The sequence below is a fragment of the Phascolarctos cinereus genome, unplaced genomic scaffold (assembly GCF_003287225.1).
Source record: "Phascolarctos cinereus isolate Bilbo 61053 unplaced genomic scaffold, phaCin_HiC Scaffold_726;HRSCAF=1367, whole genome shotgun sequence".
Taxonomy (NCBI): Eukaryota; Metazoa; Chordata; class Mammalia; order Diprotodontia; family Phascolarctidae; genus Phascolarctos; species Phascolarctos cinereus.
This window is the reverse complement of record NW_027556098.1, coordinates 248,422,277-248,446,185: the sequence shown is the minus strand read 5'-3', so window position 1 is coordinate 248,446,185 and position 23,909 is coordinate 248,422,277. Positions and strand designations below refer to the sequence as shown.

At 38.8% G+C, this 23,909-nt stretch overlaps 1 protein-coding gene across 1 annotated transcript in view; it reads left to right on the top strand.

Annotated features, from left to right (window-relative positions):
• Positions 1 to 10,510, top strand: part of BRCA2 (BRCA2 DNA repair associated) — a 70,305-nt gene extending 59,795 nt beyond the window's left edge. Inside the window, 6 exon segments of the mRNA XM_020997137.2 lie at positions 3,939 to 4,140; positions 4,419 to 4,582; positions 4,680 to 4,818; positions 6,165 to 6,409; positions 7,842 to 7,982; positions 9,649 to 10,510. Coding sequence (XP_020852796.2) covers positions 3,939 to 4,140; positions 4,419 to 4,582; positions 4,680 to 4,818; positions 6,165 to 6,409; positions 7,842 to 7,982; positions 9,649 to 10,062 — 1,305 coding nt within the window. The 3' untranslated portion in view covers positions 10,063 to 10,510.
• Positions 10,511 to 23,909: the final 13,399 nt, after the last annotated feature.

Here is a 23,909-nt window from a genome sequence, read left to right as displayed (position 1 = left end):
ACCCTTAGGCACCCCAATTCTTCAGCCTTCTTGAATCCCATGACCTACTGCTTTGCTCCACTTTATCCACAAATTGGGATGGTCACACACAAGATCTGAACATTACCCACAGTCGTCCAACTTTTCTAATTAGAAACTGAGTCATTTCCCTTATCTGACCATAACCTCCCACTCTACCTCTCCCTACACCTCACCCCTCATGAACCCATTCTTCATGTCCAGTCCGTCCACCCCTCAGCACTTGTTCAAGAATACTCCTGCCCTGACTTCGTTGAATCTAATCTCTAATCTCAATCTGATAGTTAAAGATTTCAACTCTACACTGTCCTCTGCTCTCCAAGTCCTTGTCCCCTTGTCCTGTTGCCATTCGCATCTTGCCAAACCTCAGCCCTGGATTATTCCTGCTACCTTCCTCCTCCACTCCAACTGAAAACAGCTGAAGAAGTTTCACAATCATGCTAAGTACGTTAAAAATTCACGTTATCCAACCTCAGCTGGGCCCTTACTACAGCAATGAAGACTTTTTATGTTCTCCCCAGCTTTTCTTCTACCTCTCCCCCTCCCCTTGATTCTTACTTTACCAAGAAAATTGAAGCTGTTCAGTGTGAACACGCTCTTATCCTCTTCTCTTTATTTCAGAACTCCTCAGCATAATCTCTTACTCCTCTTTTCTCCAAGTTGGTGACCAAACACCCTTCTCCTTGCTAAGGCTAGCGCCTCTTCAAGTTCACTTGATCCAATCTCCTCTCTTCTATAGTAGGTTGCATTCTGAATCATACCCTCTCTCACTGCTCCTAAATACTGTCTCCTTTGGGTATTAATGGGGCTGCCTTTTTCTTAGTTCACTTCCTAATGGTCTCCCTCTTCATTTTCCTTTGCTGCCTCACCATCCATATCATGACTCCTAATAGTGCTACTTCCCAAAGTTCTGTTCTAGGGTCTCTGTTCTTCTTCTACATTTTCTCGTGGTGATCTCATCAGCTCCAGTGGGTTCAGCTTTCTTATGTGTAGCCATGGGCACGCACACTCACTCCACTTCCAACTGCCCTTTGGACTTTTTAAACTAGGTGTCCCATGTGCATTTCAAACTCAATATGTCCAAAACTAAACCCATTATCTTTCACCAAAACCTTTCTTTCTTTCAAATTTCCTTGTATGTGTCCCAAGCACCATTATCTTTCAGGTCTCTTAGATTCATAATCTCAGCATAATCTTTGACAATTTACTTCATCCCACATAGCAAATCAGTTGCCAAAGCTCACTGTTTTTCTTGATCAGACCATAGGTTGTGAAACAACTGAGGCCATTCTCTATTGTGACCTGCTCATGGTCACACAGCTAGAGGCAGAGCAGAGATTAGAGCCCAGCTTTCCTTCTAAACTGCCAGTCATTGGGTTTTTTCTACTTCACTGTTTATTGCTAAGTAAATTGGTAATATTACTTCATTTGCCTGTGTTCAGTCTCTATGGGTTTTTTCCTTGTAAGAAGTGAGTCCACTTTGGAAAGTGTACTGATACAAATGCTGAAAGTATAAATTCTGACTTTGTTGAAAACAATTTGCCTCTCATATCAAGAAAGTATTATTACTTTCACTAAATTGCTTGACATGCTTTGTAGAAATCATACTTAAAATATTTTTAACTGTATTAAATTTTTAAACTTAACAAAAACATCTCACCAAAATTCTTGAAGTTTGCATGTGTATTGTTCATGAAATGAAAAAGACTGGAAAGGAGCCCATGCTGTGAGTCAGAAGGCCATAGTCTGGACAGTGCCGCTAACTTACCATATGACTTTGGATATATCACTTAATCTCTCTGAGCTTCAGTTTCCTCACCTGTAGAAAGATCCTAAGAATCTTTTTTTTTTCCTGCCCAAGAAAAGGTTTATTAGAACATCTGCCATATTGGCTAGACTCTTAAGGAGTCTGAACATTAGTGAGCTATTGGCTAGATTTTAAGAATCTGAGCACCTTATTAAAGACAAGATGGACTTTGTATACTGAAAGACAGTGGGAACTGGGGTGAACAGAAAGCCTGGGTCCTGGACCACATGGACAAGGGAGAGTGGATTCCTGCCTAGGATTAAGGGTGGGAAATGGCCTAGGGTCATAGGGAGGTAAGACAGTGGAGGGCTAGGCTAGGTTAAGAGAATTGGGAGATTGGTTGTAGCCACAATGAAATGCCAGTTGATGTGATTATCAGCCTTAGCCTAACGCCAGAAATTTGGCCTTGTGGGAAAGTCCAGGGTTTTTCCTTTTTGGGGTCTAGATCCCATCCTCATCATTCCCTCCTCAAATAAATGGGACATAAATTCTTTTGGGGTAAGGGGCGAAGGTCTTGGCTTCTGAAACTGCTTCCTGCTGGCAAGGACCCACTCTGTCACCTAGCTGCCTTAAATTAAAACATAATCACAAAATTTAGAGTTGGAAGAAACAATTTATCTTAACAGTTATTTGACCTAATCCATACCTGAAAAAAAAATCCCTACTGTTATGTACTAGACACCTTTGTGTACTGGATTCCTCACCTTTTGCAGCAGCCAACCTACTTGTGGATAGCTCTAATTTTTAGAAAATTTATCCTGACACCAATTTTCTTCATTTATGAAAAGGGGACAGTAACAGCATCTGCCTCCCAGGGTTGTTGTGAGGATAAAATGAGATACTTGTGAAGTATTTTGTAAACCTTAAGGCACTATATAAAATGCTACTTTAGTGTTAATAGCAGTAGTGGTTGTGCTAGTATGTTTGCCTTTTTGCACCTGATATCCATTGCTTTTTGTTAAACTCTGGAGCCAAACCAAACAGGTCTTAATTCGTCTTCCACATAGTCATATATTCATATATTTGAAGACAAATATCTCGTCTTCCAGAGACTTCCCTGAATTAAACATCCCCAGTTCTTTCAACCGATCCTCACAATAATGTAATGGCTATAAAAGTAGCTGTTGATAGGAACAATAAGTTACCTGTATGTAAAATAACCTGACAAAAATATTACTATTTTTTAGTGATGCCCTGACTCTGGGAAGAAAAAAGCACCAAATATGCAATTTCAGAAAATTCCTAGTTTAAGAAGTAATCTTTCTGGAAGTAGGGATTTTATCTTTAGTCAGAAAGAATTTTATGACACATTGAATTTTAAGCTACCCTATTCCCTAATAAACTGAAGTTATAGTAGAGGAGATTTGTAAGTTAGCAGCATCATTTACTGCTATCAGTAAACTCGGGGTTTAAGAAATTGTTGCTGTAATATATTTAAATCAGTGCTTGGAAGCCTTTCAGAAGTTGTGGCTAAAGTTCCAGGCAAATTTTGTTTTGTGTTAGGGTAAGGTGCTATTGTGATTTCCCTCATGATAATTATCACAGTGCACTTCAGACAAGCAGTGTTGGGATAGGTGGAAAGCATCAGAGTGTACTAGACCATATTTGAGATGTTAACATAATAACAGGTAATATTTATAAAATACTTCAGGGTTTACAAAGTAGATTATGTAAACTATATATATATTTTCTCATTTGACCAGTGAGATTGCTAGTATAGTTTGTATTTCCACTTCACAAATAAGAACATTGAGGCTCTGCAAGTTTATGATTTGCTTACAAATCACAGCTACTAAGTCTTAGAGACAAGGTTCAAACCCAGACTTTACAAATACTGAGAGAATATAACAGCTTATTGCTTCCAAGGGTATTAATTTCTCAAATAATTATGTTGTTATATTATTATATCATGTAGTGATCTTACCTTCAGGACTTACCCACCTTATAAAGAAGATACACTTAATAATTTTCAGTACGTTTTAATCTCTAACCAATGTCTTCTCTACTGGTTGCAAGAAAAATTTTTTAAAATTTTTACAAAATTATTCTAAATATTTTCTGGTCAACATTTTAAAATGTGTACATACACAAGAAGTTTTCTTTGTGGTCACAGGGCTGTTTCAGTAAAGAGCAGTTAAGAGCTTTGAATAATCACAGGCAGATGTTGAATGATAAAAAGCAAGCACAGCTCCAGTCAGAATTCAGAAAGGCTGTAGCAGCTGCTGAACTGGAGGAACAAGGATTGTCCAAAAGAGATGTAACTATGGTTTGGAAATTACGAGTCGTCAACTATGAGAAACAAGAAAAAGATTCAGGTCAGTATTGAGAACATGTAAATGAATTGATTGTTTTTCATTAGTTTCTTTAAGCTACATAACTCTTTTATGATTAAGTAATTATAAATGGAAGATGGAAAATGTGGTGTGTGAATTGTATTGTTTATATAATTAACATAATTATTATTAATGTTAGTATTATAATCATTAACATAATTAATGAAAACTTAAACCAATTCTTTTTTTGAAGTTCATTTTTTACAAAAATTTAGTTCATGTAACTCAGTTCTTGACTTTAAAATGTTATTTTTAAATAGTTATATTGAGCATCTGGCGTCCATTATCAGATATATATTCCCTACTAAAGGAGGGAAATCGATACAGAATCTACCACCTGGCAACATCACCATCTAAAAGCAAATCTGACAGAGCTCGTATCCGATTAACCTCAACAAAGAAAACTCAATATCAGCAGCTGCCGGTACAAAACTTTTACCTCTCATTTTTACAATAGCAATAAATTTATATTAGTTTTATGAAACCTATGAAAACTGAATGTTTAAAAACATTTTTTGTAGGTCTGTCATGAAATTCTATTCCAAGTTTATCAACCAAGGGAAGCACTGCCATTGAGCAAGTTAGCAGATCCATCCTTTCAGCCCCCTTGTGCCGAAGTAGACATAGTAGGGTTTGTGGTTTTTATCACCAAAAAACCAGGTATTCTATATGGGATTAAACGTGGCATTTTTATTTGTGTGTTCTGAATTTCGTCACTGTTGGGTAGTGGTAATAATTTTATATTCATTTTAATCTTTTTATTGTTGTTATAAATATTAGCTGACTACTATCAATTATAGAAGGTGATACAGTGGATAGAGCACTGAGCTTCGAATCAGGAAGGCTTATCTTCATGAGTTCAAATCCCGCTCAGATACTTCGTAACTGTGTGACCTTGGGCAAGTCATTTAACCTTGTTTGCCTCAGTTCCTCATCTATAAAAAGAGCCAGAGAAGGAAATAGCAAGCCACTCCAGTATCTTTACCAAGAAAACCCTAAATGGGGTCATGAAGAGTCACACATAACTGAAACAACAAACCAACAACAAAATTAATTATAAAGGATTGGAGAAAACTCTTAGTACGTATTGCAGGCTTCAGTATTGTACTAAACTGAGTAGCCTGTGAAGCCAGTTTTGTTTGTTTGTTTGTTTTTTAGGCAATTGGGGTTAAGTGACTTGCCCAGGGTCACACAGCTAGTAAGTGTCAAGTGTTTAGTCTGAGGCCAGATTTGAACTCAGGTCCTCCTCACTTCAGGGCTGGTGCTCTATCTACTGCGCCACCTAGTTGCCCCTGAAGCCAATATTAATAAGAAAAATAAACCATACCAAATAAATATTCCAAGACAAGTAATTTCTTCTTAATCTTTAAAACATTTTGTTATTTATGCAACAGGAACCCATTCAAATTGTATATCTCATTCACTGAAGTAATTTAGTCTTAATGATTTTCTTGATCTCTTCCCCTTGCTTCTCATTCCCATTCATTTGGACACCCACATGTCCAAATGGGGCTGATAACACAACCGCATGATTGTTTAATCCATCCTTAAGCTAGGGGGTATAGGAAATAGAGCCCTGGAGTTAGAGTCAGGAAGACCTGTGTTACAGTCCTGCATTAAACACCAGCTTTGTGACCCTGGGTAAGTCACTTAACCAGTCTATAAAATGGGATATTAATAGTACTCATTAAAGGGGTGCTGTGAGGACCAAATGAACTGTGGTTAGTGGCTTACAAAGCTCAGAGTGTTGTAAAATATTAGCTTCATTATTATTACAGTCACAGTATCTCTGACCTTGACTGATGTAGAATTCTTAGTCACTCATTGGGAATAGATCATTTAAGAAACTCTTGAAATTTTTCCAAATTAATTTGCTTTAGTTTTGTTTTTGTCATTGGGATATGCTTCAACTGAGTGGGCACATCTGTATTTGTCAGCATTTCTGAATTTGTTCTCCTGTATACATGGTAAATATATTTACTCTTTCTTTTTAAAAAAAATGCCAGGTGTTGCACCTTTGGTGTACTTGTCAGATGAATACTGTAACTTATTAGCAGTAAAGTTGTGGATAGACCTTAATGAAGATGTTATTAAAGTGCATACATTGATAGCTGCAAGCAACCTTCAGTGGAGAGCAGAGTCCAGATCAGGAATTCCCACCTTATTTGCTGGAGAATTTTCTTCATTTTCTGCCAGTCCAAAGGAAAGTCATTTTCAAGAGATATTCAACAAGTTGAAAAGTTCTGTTGAGGTAAAATTGCTTCTTATCATAACCTCAGGTCTTAAAGTAGCAAAAATAGCAAGAGACTGTTTTTTTGATGAAAGTTAGATGTTCAAATCAGTCAGGCATGAAATAGTGCTAGGGAAGGAAAAAGTGGCTTTTACATTGCTTGACTTAGTTAAGAGAAAGCATAGGAAGGGAGACAGGAGATGCAGACCAGTGAAGGAACTACATATGTTAAAACACCAGAAATTCAGAATAACTCATGAGCTCAAGAGCCATCTGGGGTTGAATTCAGTTCAGCCATCACTGTGGTGGAAGCTGTGTTTTAGTGGATAGAGCCCTGGCCCTGGGGTCAAGAAGAGCTGAGTTTAAATCCAGGCTCAGAATTACTAGCTGTGTGACTCTGGGCAAGTCACTTAACCCAGTTTGCCTCAGTTCCCTCATCTGTAAAGTGAGCTGGAGAAGAAAATGGCAAACCACTCCAGCATCTCTGCCAAGAAAACCCCAAACGGGGTCACAAAGAGTCAGACACAACTGAAGCTGCACGGCAACAACAAATGACTGTGGTGCCTGCTGTGTAAGTTAGCTATGAGTTGTCGAAGACTATATACAAACTATGTATTTGTGTTTAAGATTCACCTCCAATATTTTATGCTGTTTGCCCAGATATTGTGATATAAGTAGTTCTTTATGGGAGAATGGGAAAATTATTCTCACTGTACCCCGTACTAATAGAGTAGAAGTATATTTTGCCTAAATCTATGTCAGATTCTTTTATGTTATGTAAATGAAGGAAGGCAAGCCTCTACCATTTAGCTGAAGGAATAGCGAGTGGATTTTTGTCTGTCTCTTTCCCTCCCACACTTCTTTTGTTTGTGTGGATAACCTAATTACCTTGGGTTTCAGGTCTGCCAACACTGGCCTGTGCTGGGGGCAGACCCTGTTAAGTGTTGAAGTAGTCTTAGTGTTCTTAGGCACGTCACCATTTCCTCCGCCCTGCTTTCTCACCTTATCCTTTGATTCCAGTTTCTAAACACACCTTGAAACATGGTTTGTGAGGAGGTGGCCTTAGATCACCCCTTAAGACTCTTTCCACCTCTAAATTTATAAATCTGTTATGGTGGCTTCCAGCTCATTTTTTGATGAAAGTTAGATGTTCAAATCAGTCAGGCATGAAACAGTGCTAAGGAAGGAAAAAGTGGCTTTTACATTGCTTGACTTAGTTAAGAGAAAGCATAGGAAGGGAGACAGGAGATGCAGACCAGTGAAGGAACTACATATGTTAAAACACCAGAAATTCAGAATAACTCATGAGCTCAAGAGCCATCTGGGGTTGAATTCAATTCAGCCATCACTGTGGTGGAAGCTGTGTTTTAGTGGATAGAGCCCTGGCCCTGGGGTCAAGAAGAGCTGAGTTTAAATCCAGGCTCATTAAGTTGTTAAAAATTTGTCATTTCAGAATATTGACCTGTTCTGCAGTGATGCAGAAAGTAAACTTACTCATCTGCTCAACACACATAATTCCAAACAACCTAATGCAGTCAAAGAGTATAATTTAGACTCACCTTATCCTCAAGCAAGACTTGGCCTGGGGCATGTGGTAAGTTGTTGTGAGTAAGAGCATGTGCAAACTGACCATGTGATGTTTAGTAATGGATGCAAACATTTATTTCAGTGTGATTTAAGGAGGAATTACAAATGCTAGTCATATACAATAGCAGGCAAAGGAAATATGGAATGTGGGGTGTTTTACCGTTTAGCAACAACAACCGCAAAAACATTTTTGTAGTCCGGCATTGTAAACTGAGTCTCTAATTCGAGGATTCAGCTTAGTAGTTGAACATTTTTTAAGATCCTGCTGTGTGCCAGGGACTGTGCTGAGTGGGCTCTGGGGCCTTGGGGATAGAAAAGACAACAACAAAACAGTTCCTTCCCTCAAGGAGCTTACATTTCATCAAGGAGACAACATGTTGCAATCTTAGAATATTTGAAATTATTTTTAACACAGTTATTGTCCTGGTCGGTCAGGTGGTATAATGGACAGAGTGCTGGCCTTGAAGGCAGGAAGACTTTGTTTAGATCCTACCTCAGACAGTAGCTGTTGGGCAAGTCACTTAACCTCTCCCAACCTGTTTCCTCATCTGTAAAGTGGGTCTAATAATAGTACCAATTGTACAAGGTTCATATGAGGATTAAAAGAGGTCAAGTTCTGCAAAGCACTTGACAAACCTATAGAATTCTAGGCTTTTCTTACCACTGTGATCATTCCTGGGTGTCAGCATAGCATTGGACAGAACCTGTTGAGGTATTTTTGTGCCACTTTTTTTTTCTTTTTGGTGAGGCAGTTGGGGTTAAGTGACTTGCCCAGGATCACACAGCTAGTAAGTGTCAAGTGTCTGAGGCCTGATTTGAACTCAGGTCCTCCTGACTCCAGGGCTGGTGCTCTATCCACTGCACCACCTAGCTGCCCCAAGTCAGGGTATCTGTGGGGACAAGATGAAGAGGTATAAACACATCAGCACATTTAAATGGATTTAGAAGTTCCTTGATTGGTTCACTAACCATACCCAAAGAATGTCATTGAATGAACTGATATAGACCTAGGAAGAAGTATATAGTGAGAGTGTCACAGGGTTCTGTTGGGCATGTGGATTATATTTGACATGCTTGTCAGATTTGTAGATGAGCTAGTTGCTCCTAGCTAATATTTGACAGATTTCAATGACTGATTAGGATACAAAACTATTTTGACTAGAATTATAAGTCAAACTGCAAATGATTGAAATTTAGGGGGTCTTTACATATGGTTCTTACATACAGCTTCAAAAAAATTAAGTGTGCAAGGACAGGAAGGGGCAGTTGTGGTCAAACATAAGTTCAGGTGAAAATGATCTGAAGATCTTATTTAACTGAGCATTCATTAAGAGTCAACTTTGTGTCATTAGAGCCAAAAACAATAGTTCAGTCTTAGGCTACATCAGTAGAGGTATAGTGAGTAACCTTTATTCTCTGCCCTGGTTAGGCTCCATATTGAAGTATTTGTTTGGTTCTCAGTGGGTTTGTCTGCTTGTAAATTTTCACCTTTTTTCTCACCTGGTCTGCCTTTGTCCTCTTTCTGTTATTTGAAAACTCCTCTGTTCTAAAATATTTCCTTCTGAAAGAAGACATATTACTTAGTATTTACTGTTATTAAATAATCTGACTTACATAAGCATTTATTTTATCTAGAGTTATTTTTTCTTTGTTGGATTTTTGCCTTCTATTAGATATCCACTTCTCATAGCGAACCAAGTCATCACTGTCCTGAAGGGAATTCTGGTCTTACCACCAGCTCAGTCAAAATAACCCCAACAGCAGACTGTAAAGGAGACAGAAAAATGGATGACCCCAGAATCTGCAAGAAGAGGAGATCATTGGATTTCTTCAGTAGACTGCCTTTACCTCCACCAATTAGCCCAATCTGCACATTTGTTTCTCCAGCTGCACAGAAAGCATTTCAGCCACCACGGAGCTGTGGCAAGAACCAAAGCAAACCTATAAAGGAAAATACACTGAACTCTCCTCAAATGACAGCATCAAAAACATTAAGTGGAATGAGTATGGTGGAAAATGATTTGATTGCAGATGAAGAATTGGCATTGATAAATACACAAGCCCTTTTGTCTAATTCACCTGAATAAAATTGAGTAAATAACTTGATTAATAAAAATATTATTGATGGATCCACCAAGAGAGAACGCAGTGGTTCAGGGGAGCACTGTGTACTGAAAAAAGACTGTCCTAAAACTGTGATAGAAGTGGGAACTATTTCTCAAACCAGTATTGAAGAGACTAAGATTACTAGGTAAGACAAAAATGAAATCACAGTTTTATCAGAAAAGCTCAAAGTGACAAAAACAAAAATGACAGGAAGCAGTGCAGAATCCTTCATTTTCAATTCTATTTTGTAAAGACTTGTATAGTTTGTACTTGTATATAGGTATTCTTTTTCCATTTTAAATACAATAACGTGTAGAATGGGAGAAAAATTTGTCTTATTTTCAAGATCCTGTAAATATTCATAATGATGTGTATATTTACTCAATGGGGAAACATGCTTTATATTAAAATGGTTGTAATTTTTCACTATTTACATGTTTTTTATACTTTTTATTTCACATTGTGCTATTGGATAAGACCTATTTAATAAACCTCTTTTTATAGGTAAGGGCTTATTTTTTTTAGCCTATGATGGCATAAGTTTTGAGAAATCTTAACTGCTTGGCAGTCATTTCTTTGACGCATGCATCCATTCTGCTACAGAGGAAATTATAGTTGTTTTTAAACCATCTAGTTTCTGTTGTTGAATTTTGAAGCATGCTAGTGTTACAACAGGGTTTTCCTTATGAATATTTATTCATCAGTATTCTGACTGAAAAGATGACAATAACATACTCAGCTTAATCGTTCTGTCAGTTGAAGTTTAATTATAATAACAAAAATTAATACTTGCTTAAATTAAAAATTCAGATTTTTTTAAGGGGCAACTAGGTGGTACAATGAATAGAGTACCAGTCTTGGAATCAGGTCCTGAGTTCAAATCCATCCTCAGACACTTGACACTAGCTGTGTGACCCTGGGCAAGTCACTTAACCCCTATTGCCTCACCAAAAAGCTCCCCCAAAAAATTCAAATTTTAAAAAAATTTATTAGTAAACCAGAAGTTTTTTTAAAAAGTAGTACCATCATCAGTAAGTGCTTACTATATGCCAAGCATCGTGGTGACCATCAAGGATATAAAGAAAGGCAAAAACGCAGTTCCTGCCCCCAAGGAACCCACAATCTAATGGGGGGAGATAACATGCAAAGAATTATGTACAAATAGTAGACACACATGCACACAGTAAATGGGAGGTAATCTCAAAGGTAAAGTCACAAGTAGTGAGGGGTCCAGGAAAGACTTCTTGCAGAAGGTCAGATGTCACCTGAATCTTGAAGAAAGCCAGGAAGTGGAGGTGAAGAAGGGAGAGTATTCTAGGCATGGTAGAAATCCACTGAAAGGCATAGAGTTGGGAGAGTATTGTATTTGAGGAACAGCAAAGATTTGAAGGAAACCAGGAAAGATGAGAGGCAGAGATGAGAAAGGAAAAAGTTCCAGGAGTGGGTGACAGTCAGTGGAAATGCCTCAAGTCAGGAGTGTCATGGGCATGGAACAGCAAGGAGGCTAGAGTACTTGGAGGGAAGTGAAGGATAAGAATATTAGAAAGGTGTGACCCTGGGCAAGTCACTTAACCCCAATTGCCTAAAACAAAAAAAAAATGGAAAGGTAGGAAGGGCCAGCTTATGAAAAACAATAAAAACCAAACAGAAGGTTTTAGATTTGATCCTAACGATAATATACACCAGAGTTGATTAGGTGGGGTGAGAAGTGGGAGATGGCATGGTTGGACCTGGCTTATTCCTTGGCAGCTGAGTGGAGAGAGGGTGGGCTACAGTGGAGAGACTTAGGTCAGGGAGACCAGCCATAAGTTATTGCATTTGTCCAGCTGTGAGGTGATAAGGGCCTGGACAAGATGGCAGCTATGTGAGTGAAGAGAAGAGGACATACACAAGAGACATGATGGCAGAAATGGCAAGATTGGACGGCAGATTAGATATGTGGACTGAGTGTAAAGGAGCAGTTGATGACAACTAGGTTGTACTCTTGCGTGACTAACTGGAAGAGGATGTTGGTACACTTTAATAGTAATGGGAAAGTTCAGAAGAGGGAAGGTTTGGGAAAACATGATGAGTTCAGTTTTGGACATGTTGAAGTTAGGGTGCCCAAAGGACATCCGGTTCCAGATTTGTAATAGGCATTTGATGATGGGAAACTGTAGGTCAGGAAATTGACTAGTGGAGTCACTTTGGAAAAGTTGGGAAGAGATGGGATTGTGTGTGTGTGTGTGTGTGTGTGTGTGTGTGTGTGTAAAAGAGATGTGGGGGGAGGAGCAGTGTTTGGCCTTTGCAAGGAGAATAAAATAGATTTTGAGAATTATCCGAAAAGGAATGCTAATTAATCCATGGATGCTGATGAGATCACTCAACAAGATAGTATATACAGCAGGGTTTCTTAAGCTGGGATCCATGAACTTGTTTTTAAGAATGTTTTGATGACTATGTATCAGTATAGTTTGTTTTGTGATCTTATGTTTTATGCATTTAAAATCATTCTGAGAAGGGTTACATAGACTTTACCAGATTGCCAAAAGGGTCTATGACACAAAAAAAGGTTAAGGGGCCACTGTTACAGTGAAGAGAAGGTCCAGGACAGAGCCGTAGGGGATGCCCACAGCTAGTGGGCATTACCTGGATGAAGTCATATCAAAGAAGACTGAGAATCATCAGAGAGGTAAGAAAAAGCCCAAGAGAGAGCAATGCTGCAAAAATCTGGAGAGGAAAGTAGACAATCAATTGGGTCACAGTCTTCAGAGAGCTCAAGGTTGAGGATGGAAAAGAGGCCGTTAGATTTGGTATCATCTTGATTATTTACAACTTAATTCTCTGTCTCACCTCTTTCCAGCATATCTTGCATTTCAGGTTCTTCACATCAGCACCCACTATACTCATTTCACCCTTTGACGTTTTCACAGGACCTAGATGGCAAAGCCTTTTAAACTTAAACCATAATCTCCTTAGACAAAGGAGTCGGGATTCCAAGACAGCTGATTTTAAAGGGCAACCGTGATTAGGCTTATGGATAAGTTCTTCATAGAAAGGAGGGGCAGGTAGTGGGAAGAATATGGCAGCTTTGTGGTTTTATAGTTTTTGTTGAATCAGGTGTTCATAGCATGGCTTCCTTATAAATAATACTTAAAAATATTAAGTAAAGAAAACATTCTAAATCCAAATACTTGAAATAATTTTGGTATTTTAGAAAACAATAATTAGCATTTTATAGTGCTTTTAAGACTTGGGAGGCAATGTGGAGTGGTGCATAGAGGTCCAGCCTTGAAGTCAGAAAGACCCAGGCTCAGGTCCCACTTTAGACACATGCTGGTTTTGTGACCTTGGGCAAGTAATTTTACCTCTCAAGTCTCTCTATGGTTTATAACTCCAAGGAGAAGAGAAGCTCCTTATCTGCCTTGCTAGAGGGAATTTTTCTCACTTACACTAATGAAATGACAGACCCAATCCCTAAATCCTTTTACTGTTTGCAAAGTGATTTACCTCATGTTTGAGCCTTACAATGAGCCTTGTAGATTGTATCTCCATTTTGCAGTTAAGGAAACTGAAGATTATAAAGTTTGAGTGACTTGCCCATACAACTAATCCTAGAGGTAGTATTCAAACAGATCTTCCTGACTCCAAATTCAACTTTCTCTACGTGCATTCAGACTAAGTGTTGTTCACAGTTGTCATCCTTTATCAGCATGGTTAATTACCTTTAAATTAAAATAATTTGCCTTTAAAAATAATTTAAATTTAACTGATTTAGATTAAAATAATTTGCCTTTAAAAAGTATTACTATTATGATCTTTTCTGTTGGTGCTACTAGTCTGTGACTTCTTATGAACATCTTTGTTTAATGGATTTTATTTTCATTTTGTTAAAATTTTTCATTGCCTAATTTACTTTAGGACCAGTTTGTTCCTAGATTTCATAGAATAATAACCCACATTTTTTGTAGTATCTTAAGCTTACAGAGTACTTTCCTCACACCCTTGGGATGAGGTAGTACGTCATTCTCATTTTACAGATAAGACAACTGAGAACTGGAAAGTTGAATTAACTTGTCCAGGGTGGGGAACCTTTTTGTGTTAGAAGCCTACATTAATATTTAGCTGTAATCAAATAAGGCCAAATTCAAGAAACTTCAATTAGGTATACTTAAAAATGTAGTAAAAATCTAACTACTATGCACTTAATAATTTCAAAAAATGAAATTATAGTTAACTAACCTTTTAATGACTTTGTTGTGTCTGCTTTTTTTTAGAAAGCATTTGAATATTTGGTTGCAACATGGGGGCAATTTCAGTTTATCCTCTAAATGGGTATCAGTCGTTTGTGACCTTAGCGGTGTCTTGGTTTGGGTTAGGTAGGAGAATGTAGATTTGTAAGTAAGTGGAAGGCATGAGTATTCTACTGCATTTTTCCCTGTTTCAATTGAATCTTTCTTAGCATTAATAACTTGTAAATGTCATCTACTGAGAGCTCAGTCAAATTCCATCTGTAATCTTTAGGTGCCTTGATGCTATCAACTAGGTGAGACTGAAATACTAATTTGAGTGTGATATCATGATTCCCAAAATAAGTGAACCTTTCATTGTATTCTCCAATTAATAGGTCTATAACAGCTCTGCATTCTTCAGATGATTCGCATACATCATCATGCTCATCAATGACCTTTGGTAACTGGGGAAAATGTTCATCTGAAATTTGCTTTTGAAGAAGAAGTGTTTTGAAAAAAGGTAGCTTTTTTTGAAATGCTTGGATTTTTTGCCACATATCATACATAGACTTAGTTTTACCTTGCAAAGAAATATTCAAGTAGTTTTGATTTGACATGATATCACAGAAATACAGCATTTAGAAATCTTCTTTCAGTAATTCACATAGCTGATTCTGTTCTCATAAAATTTAACTCTCTGTTCTCACAGAGATAAAATTTTGGCTAACAGGCCCTGCAGTAGCCATCGCACTTTAGAATGATGTGGCAAATCCACACTAAATGCTTCATTGTTCAACTTCAGCATGTTAGGAAACTGACAATGCCATGTTGCATTTGCATGAATATAGTTAACAGTACTTATAACTTGTTGCAAAGTGTCATTTAAAATAGTGTCTTTAGCACAGAGATTTTGCTGATGCAAGATACAATGAAAAGAAATGAGAGGGAGAAGCTAAGAGGCACAATGGATAGAGCGCCAGCCCTGAAGTCAGGAGGACCTGAGTTCAAATCCAGCCTCCGACACTTGACACTTACTAGCTGTGTGACCCTGGACAAGTAATTGCCTAACCAAAAACAAAAAAAAAAAAGAAAAAGAAATGAGAGCATCTGGATCTGTTAATACTTTTTTAATCCTTTTGTGTTTTCCTGTCATGGAAGGTGCACCATCTCTACATATACTCACTAAATTTACCAAATTCAGTCCAACTGCATGACATCTATCTTGAAAGTTGTTGAAGCTATCTTTCCCCATATTCTGTTTGCACAAATGCCCAAAGTGAGTCTTCATAGCAAAGAAAATTTTCTGTTATGACCCAAATGAAGTATAAAACCTACACCAAGTCATTAGTTACTATCCGTTGATTGATCTAAACGATTGAATAATATATATTCTCCTTTTGAAGTATTGCATGAAGTTCTGTTAAGTTGAAGGCTAATTCATACTGCCTGCCAGTTATAGTTCTCCTTGAAAGAGGCAGTTCTTTGTACTTTCAAATGTTATTGGGGTCTAAGCATCCTACAACTTCAACAATGCATTCTTTCAGAATTTCTACATTACTGAATGGCTTCTCTTTTTCCCCTGAGTGTATAAGCTACTCTGTAAGGTGCTTCAGTGACATTATTTCCAGGTCTTATTGCTGCCTGAAAGAATTGTCTTTGCTTTCACTTTTCATTTTTTAATTTCTGCAATACAACCTTTACTACCTCTCCCTGTAATTTAAAGTATTTGTGGTCCTTAGAAGGGTTATAATGCTGATGAGCATTGAATTTCTTAATGTTGATCCTGCAGTATCACAAAGCAAGAGATCATCTTATGTTTAGCAGAAACAAGGTAATATTGCAGTTCGCAATCCTCATTAAAAAAATCTGTTTTCTTCAGCTTTCTCTTGATCTTCTTTGACATGATGGGCTGTTATGCAGGCAGAATTTAAAAATACTATAGAGCTGTGTAACTATTGACAAATTCCACTTCAGACATAAACACAGTGCGCCGTTGCCAAAAGCTGATAATAGATTGGCATACTCAGTCACCATAAACTCTTGCCAACCAGCCTCATGCAGTAGTGACACCAGGGAGGCAGGGGAAGTTAGAACTAAATAATGAGAAGTAGCAGCCATCAATTTAGTTCTTATAGCTTACTAATGTTCTTACTAATAATGTACTGGTCAATCTAGGAGGATTATTTCCTTAAAACTTATTTTATTCTTTGGTATTTTAAATACATTCATTTTTAAAATAAAATAAAAATATGAAAGACAAAAATGTATTAATAAAAAGATTTGTTCTGTAAAACCTGGACTCAGTCAAAAGGCTGCACTTAAGGACCTATAAGGCCACATGTGGCCTTACAGCTGCAGGTTCCCCACCCCTGGACTTGCCTAAGGGCTCATAGCTGGACAGAGGCCAGGTTTTGAACCCTAGTCTTCTAGGTCTCAGTTTAATATGTTTCCACCACAACTTATTGCCTTTAAAGAATGTAGTTCTTGCTAAAGGGACTGGTTCTTTCTGAAGAAAAGAAAACCCCAGGAGACAAAAGGGCAGTGTTGAGATCATCCCATTTATCTTTGAGATTTGCCAGAGGCTTCAGGAAAACTGCCCTTCCAGAGAATGTCTAGGATAGTGATCTCAAAGCAACAATAGATTCTTAGAAGGAGTTGGTACATCAGGGAGTGAAGGTGGCATATTTTCAAAGGATCTAGTGTTTATAGTGGTAGAGGAAAATCAAGGTATGTTCTGCTACTCCCTATTGTTTGCTAAAAGTATTTAAAAGTCAGTAGCCATGAAACTAAATTTATTGCAAAAGTTACCTGACATATGGGGGTATGTAAAATTACTGTACAGCCTGATAATTAGGTAGTCATTGTGTAAATGACAGTCAGAAAATATTGTTGAGCACCCCTCTCTGTCTAAAAATAATTATAGTAATATGTTTAATAGGAATGTATATGTGTAGCTATATCAGATTGCACACAGTCCTGGGGAGGGAAGGGAAGAAAATTTCGACACTCAAAAGCTTATGGAAGTGATTGTTGATAAATAAAAATAAATTAATAAAAATAATTATAGTAATTATAGTAATGTCAACAGGATGTACAAAGTAGTGTATAAATGAGTGCTGGATCTGGAGTCAGTCAGCAGGCCCTGGGTTTCAGGCCTGGCTGTGACACCTGCAGGGCCCAGTTTGGGATAAATATACCACCTACTTCACAAGGTTGTGAAGAAAATGATTAAAGCAGTACACAAGAGGAAGCTATTATTGTAAAAGTGAGTTAACCTTGTAAAAATAGCAATTTTAAGGGATATTGGGAGGGGTTGGGATTGGGGCAACAGAGAGGCTAGAAAAGGGAAGTTGCATGGCAATCCTTTCTTTGCTATGGGGCAGATGAGGTCTAAGTGCCCCAGGGCAGCCCTTGCCTGGCAGGCACACCCAAACCCAGGTATTGGCAGGAAGGTTAAGATGGACACAGGGTCCAAGAGGAGGGGAGGCTCACTCCGTTTTCCAGCAGGGAAAGGGTAACTCTAGAAATGAGAAAAAAAAACCATTTTTCTCAATCTCTGCTGCAATTGCTGAAGATTTTCTTAAGTAGGAATGATTTAAGGGCTTCCCTGCCCCAAAACATTTCACAGGATCATGGATCTAGAGATAGAAGCAACCTTTGTCTAACTATGAAGTCTAGCTGTCCCCTGCCCCCTCCCCCATTTCGTAGGTGAGGGGCTTGAGAACTAAAGTAGCTTAACCCAAAGTCACAGGTAGAGAGAGTGGCAGAGCTGGGATCCAAACCCCAAATGCCAGTTTGATATTTGTATGGGTTAATTAATAAGCATCCATGCTGGGGCAGCTAGGTGGTACAGTGGATAGAGCACCAGCCTTGGACTCAGGAGGACCTGAGTTCAAATCCGGCCTCAGACACACACACACACAAAAAAAAAACACTCACTAGCTATGTGACCCTGGGCAAGTCACTTAACTCCATTGCCTAGCCAAAATAAATAAATAAATAAGCATGCGTGCTTGGGAAGCAAATATGTACAAATAAGCTGTACGTAGGATAAATAGGAAATAATTAACAGAAGGAAGGCACTAGAATTAAGAGGAGTTGGGAAAGCCTTCTTGTAGAAGGTGGGTTTTTATTTAGGACTAAAGAAAGCCAGGGAGGTCAGTAGTTGGAGCAGAGGAGGAAAAGGGTCCCAGGCCTGGGAGACAGCCAGAGAAAATGCCCGGGGCCAAAAGAATGGAGGGTCACTCAATCTAAGAGTATATGTAAGAAGACAGGAAAGGTGGAGGGGCTAGATTATGAAGGGCTTTGAATGGCACACAGGATCCTGAAGGTAATAGGGAGCCGCTGGAGTTTATTGAATTAGAGGGATGACGTGGTCAGACTAGGAAAATCATTTTGGCAGCTGAATGAAGGATGGGCTGGAGTTGTGAGAGACTTGAGGCAGGCCCACCCACAAGTAAGCTATTTCAATGATCCAGGTGTGAGGTGATGACGAGGGCAGCTAGGGGTGTGACACAGTGGATAGAATGATGGCTCTGGCGTCAGGAAGACTAAATCCAGCTTCAAACATTAGTTGTGTGACTGACCCTGGGCAAATTACTTAACCCTGTTTGCCTCGGTTTCCTCATCTATAAAATGAGCTGGAAAAGGAAATGGCAAACTCCAGTGTCTTTGCCAGGAAAACCCCATTAGGGAATCACGAAGAGTTGGACACAATCGAAAATGACTGAACAGCAAAAATAGATGATAAGGGTCTGCCCTAGAGTTGTGGCAATGTCAGAGGAGAGAAGGGAGCGTGTTCAAGAGATGTTAAAAGGTAAAATCAAGTCAGTTGGATATAGTGATCCATTTGGAGAGGTGGTGAGAGTTGAGGATGACACCCAGATTGTGAGCTTGGGAGAATAAGAAGATGGTGTCGCCCTCAGAGGTAATAAGGAAGTCTGGGAAACATGAGTTCAGTGGTGGACTTGTTGAGTTTAAGATTATCTATTGGACACCCAGTTCTAGAATTCTGAAACTGAAAGGCAGTTAGACATGTGAGATTGGAAATCAGCGGTCTGGGGCAGACAAGTAGAGCTGAGAATCATCAGCATAGAGATGGTAATTAAATCAGTGTGAGCTGTTGAGCTCCCCAAGTAAAGCTGCATTATGCTTTGTATTCAGAGGACCATGTCATCACAGTGTTGGGAGTCAAAGTACAATGTATTGGACTGGCTAATCCAACCAGTACGAGCTCAGTAGGCACCACCACAGGTGTGGCACAAATAGTTCACGTGAGCATTTAGAGTGGAGATGGCTCTAAATTTGCATATCTCACAATTCTTTTGAGCTACTTCAATTCTATTTTGCTCACAGAGCACAGCACCTTCTTTGATGTGGGCACACCATGCTGGGTGGTCCTGTGCTAGCGTTTCTCATGTCTCACAATCCATACTAAAGTTCTTCAGAGAGACCTTGAGGGTGTCCTTGTACTGCTTCTTCTGACCACCATGTGAGTAAAAGCCTCTTAAGCAAATGTGTTTGGCATTCAAACAATGTGGACAGACCATCAGAGTTGGGTTCTCTGCAGTAGAGTATGAACGCTTGGCAGTTCAGCTCAAGAAAGGATCTCATTGTCCAGAACCTTATCTTGCCTGGTGACCTTCAGAATCTTCCCAAGACAATTCCAGTAGAAGCTGTTCAATTTTCTGGTGTGGGAGAAGAGAGGAGGGTCCAGGACAGAATCCTGGAGGACACCTACAGTTAGAAGGAGGAGGATCCAGGAAAGGAGGCTGAGCAGTGGTTTGATAGGAGGAGAACCAGGAAATGTTATGAAGCAGCTACTATGTGCCTTCAAGCACTGTGCTATAAGCACTAGGGATACAAAGAAAGGCAAGCTGTGTCTCTGCATTTAAGGAGCCATGTTCTAATGGGGGAAACAACATACAAACAAGATAGATACAGGATAAACTGGGGTAGTTTCAGAGGAAAGGCACTAAGATTAAGGACAACCTGGAAAGGCTTCTTGCAGAAGGCAGGACTCAGACCTGATGGAAGCACGGAAGCCAGGAAGTGGAACTGAGGCGAGAGAGCATTCTAGACACCAGCGATAGGCAGTGAAAACATTCGGTGTCAGGAGATGGCAGAATAGCCAGGAGGCCAGTGTCACTGGGTCCTGACGTGTATGGAGGGGAGGAAGGTTTAGGAAGATTGGAGGGGGAAGTGGGTACTACAGTGACTTTAGATAGCCCCAGGACTGCTGAGTAGTAGGGACAGGGAAGAGTAAGAAAAAATGCTTGAACACTAAAAATTTGAGGCTAGTCATCACTTTCTCTCCCCAGAGAACTATTAAGGAGGGTGTTGTGGATGTGAGGAGGTGACTGAAAAAGCCCTGGGGAGGCAGTTCTGGAGTGATACCTCTAGGGTTTTTAATAGGAATCTGTCCAGGACTTGTTGCACAGCAAATAAAGGGTATGGTGTCTTCCCCTTTAGGGAGTATTGGGGTTTTTTTTCCTGCTGCCTACAAAAATGCCCATCTCCCCTATCCTTAAGAAACTCTCAAGTAGGGTTTCCTTCACTTTATTTTTATCCACCGTACCTAGAACAATGCCTAATGCGTAGAGGTGCTTACTACTTACTGATGGGTCTCCATTAACCCACCCTATATCTCTCCTCTTGTTCTCAGCCAAATGCCCTGAAAAGTTTGTCTACACTTGGTGCCTCTACTTCTTCCTGTCTAACCTCTTGCAGTTTGGCTTCAGATCTCCAATGAAACTGCTCTCTCCAATTACTAATTATTATTATTATTATTAGCTTTTTGGTGAGGCAATCAGGGTTAAGTGACTTGCCCAGGGTCACACAGCTAGTGTCATGTGTCTGAGGCTGGATTTGAACTCAGGTTCTCCTGACTGCAAGGCTAGAGCTCTATCTACTGTGCCACCTAGCTGCCCCTACTAATTATTTCTTAATTGCTAAATTTATTTCAAACTTACTTAATTGAATTTATAAATAAAAAAGCATTTATTAATGCTAAAAAATTAAATTTATTAAATGCTCAAAATTTATTAAATTTATTATTATTATTAAGTGCTTAAATTTATTAATGCTCAAAAATTAAATTAGTAAATGCTCAAAAAAGCACTGTGCTTAGTGCTGGGGATACAGAGAGAAAAACAAGATAATCTCTGCTCTCAGGTTCATATTCTAACGGGAGGGACAACATATATGAGGTTTCAGTTCCAAGTCAGATGGAAAGGCCCAGTGGTTTCTAGGATACAGCAGCCAAGAAGGTGGTAATAATACCTCTTCGGATGTAACTCATTGATAAAGCCATGTTGAAACATTTGAGAGTATCAAGGATATTAAGGGTAAGAATTTTCTTTTCTGGGTCTTTAGTAGCTGTAGCCCTGCCAGAAAGATCCCAGGTCACATCCCCATGAGTGTGACCCCCTTCTATGATGCCTTCTAGGACCAGGATTTAGAGAATGCTGTATTTCCAGGGCCCATGCGTTGACCTGCCCACCGTGACAATTAGTTAGCATTTCATGGTGGTAGTGACATAGTGGGCAGATTTCTCCTCCACATGGTTGGGTCCCATCCCTCTATGATGGCTGTGGGGCTGGGTTAGAAACAGGCCATGATCTCTCAGCAGCCCTTGACACTACTCTCCCTGCTCTTCCTAATCTCTCCTCTCTGGATTTTCGTGCCACTACTATCCGGGTTTTCCTCTTTCCAATAGCTCCTCACTTTTCTTTGTTAATTCATTATCCATATTATGTTGACTAGCTGTGGGTACATCCTGAGGCTCTGTTTGCCCTTCTTTCTTTGTAGCCTCTCATTTGGTGACTTAATCAGTTCCCATTCATTCTATTGTTATCTCTGTGGAAATAACTCCCCCAACTTTGTGTCCAGGCTTAGTCTCTCTCCAACTTTCTATTTCCAATTGTCTATGGGGAAGGGAAGTGGGTCCTACATGCCCCTTCCCATGTTAGATACTACTTCCCTCTTCAACGCTGCAATTCAACCATACTAGGAACATCCTATCTCCTATCTCCTTGTCTTGGTCCTATCTCTCTGTCTCATGGCTACCATGATCCCCCATCCTGTCCCCTGCCAGCTTTTGGAATCCCAGTTTTTCTTCATACTCAGATCAAGGGCTACATTCTCCTTGAAGCCCTTTCTGATCCCCCTTACTGCCAATGGATCTCTCCCCAAACTATCTTGTCTGCATTACGTATATACTTTTTGTTATGTAGTATATACATTTGTATGTTATTATATAACCTGTTACGTATAACATATAGTATATGTCATATAGCATATACATTTGATACATATATGTTATGTTATATATTATATAATATATAGCATGTTACATGATACATAATATATATTTGTTATATACTATATACATTTGTCATGAAGTACATACATTATGTATATACTTTATTTATATCCTTATTGTACTCCTCATTTATATACAGGCTCCTTGAGGGAAGGGACTTTCACAAAATTTTGTCCTTATCACTAGTGCTTAGTACTATGCCTGGCACACAGTAAGCACATAATTGATGCTTTTTGACTGAGTGGTACTCTTATAGCTTAGTAAGAATTATGATGACACTTTAAATTTAAGCCTGCTATCCCTTGGCTCAGACTTCAGCAGCAACACCTGTCAAAGTCTATGGGATCTTTCCATTAAAAGGAAGTATCAACTTAGAAAATTTTATTTTTATATATATGTATATTTGCATGTGTGTACATGAACACAAATACACATATTTATTTATTTATGCATATACACACCCATCTTTTTGCTGGTAGGAGGCATTAAGATACCTGCAATAAAATGAAAGTCAAGTACTGCCAGATTGTGGAATGTTAAATAATATCTCCATCTTTTAAATATATCTAGGTAAACTACCAGGGAAATCTTTATAGATCAGTTAAATGTTACTTTCATTTGTTTACCGGCCTGTCTCAAGTGGAAGGAGGGCTAAAAAGATGAGATAATTAACTTTTTGACTGAGAACAAAAACTTGTACTTACAACATTTAATTCCTAATATATTAAAGTGGCCTTGTGGCCATAATCTGGGCCTGGCAATAGACTGTACGTCTTTCACCTCAAGATCAACCTAACTGAATTCAGAGAGACCAATCAACAGGGTTGGCCCAACAATGACGTTCAGGTTTTTGTTCTGTTTCTTATGTTTTGGAGGGGGAGGTTATTTTGTTTTTTTGCCACAACAACTCATGAAGAGCAACTGTTTAATTTTTGGCAGTGAAGGAAGTAGAAAATCATGAGTGTTCTGAAGTACTGATGTATATTGGTAGCATGTAAGAAAATAGAATATCATATCCAGAAAACATAGTTTACATTCCGTATTTGCTTTGTTAAATTCATATAAATACAACATACATTAAAGAATGACTTAAAGCACCATTGTTTGAAACACTTTAAAAATGAGAGATTACAAAACACTAGAAAATAGAGCCTAGAGAGAACAATGCTACATTAGCCAAGAGCAAATGGAAAGCTACACATGGTGTTGGTTTATCACTGTCTTAAGTGAAAAGGTAACAAGGGAAAAAAAATATTCTAATTAATTTGCACTAAGGAAACAGCACTTGTGAACA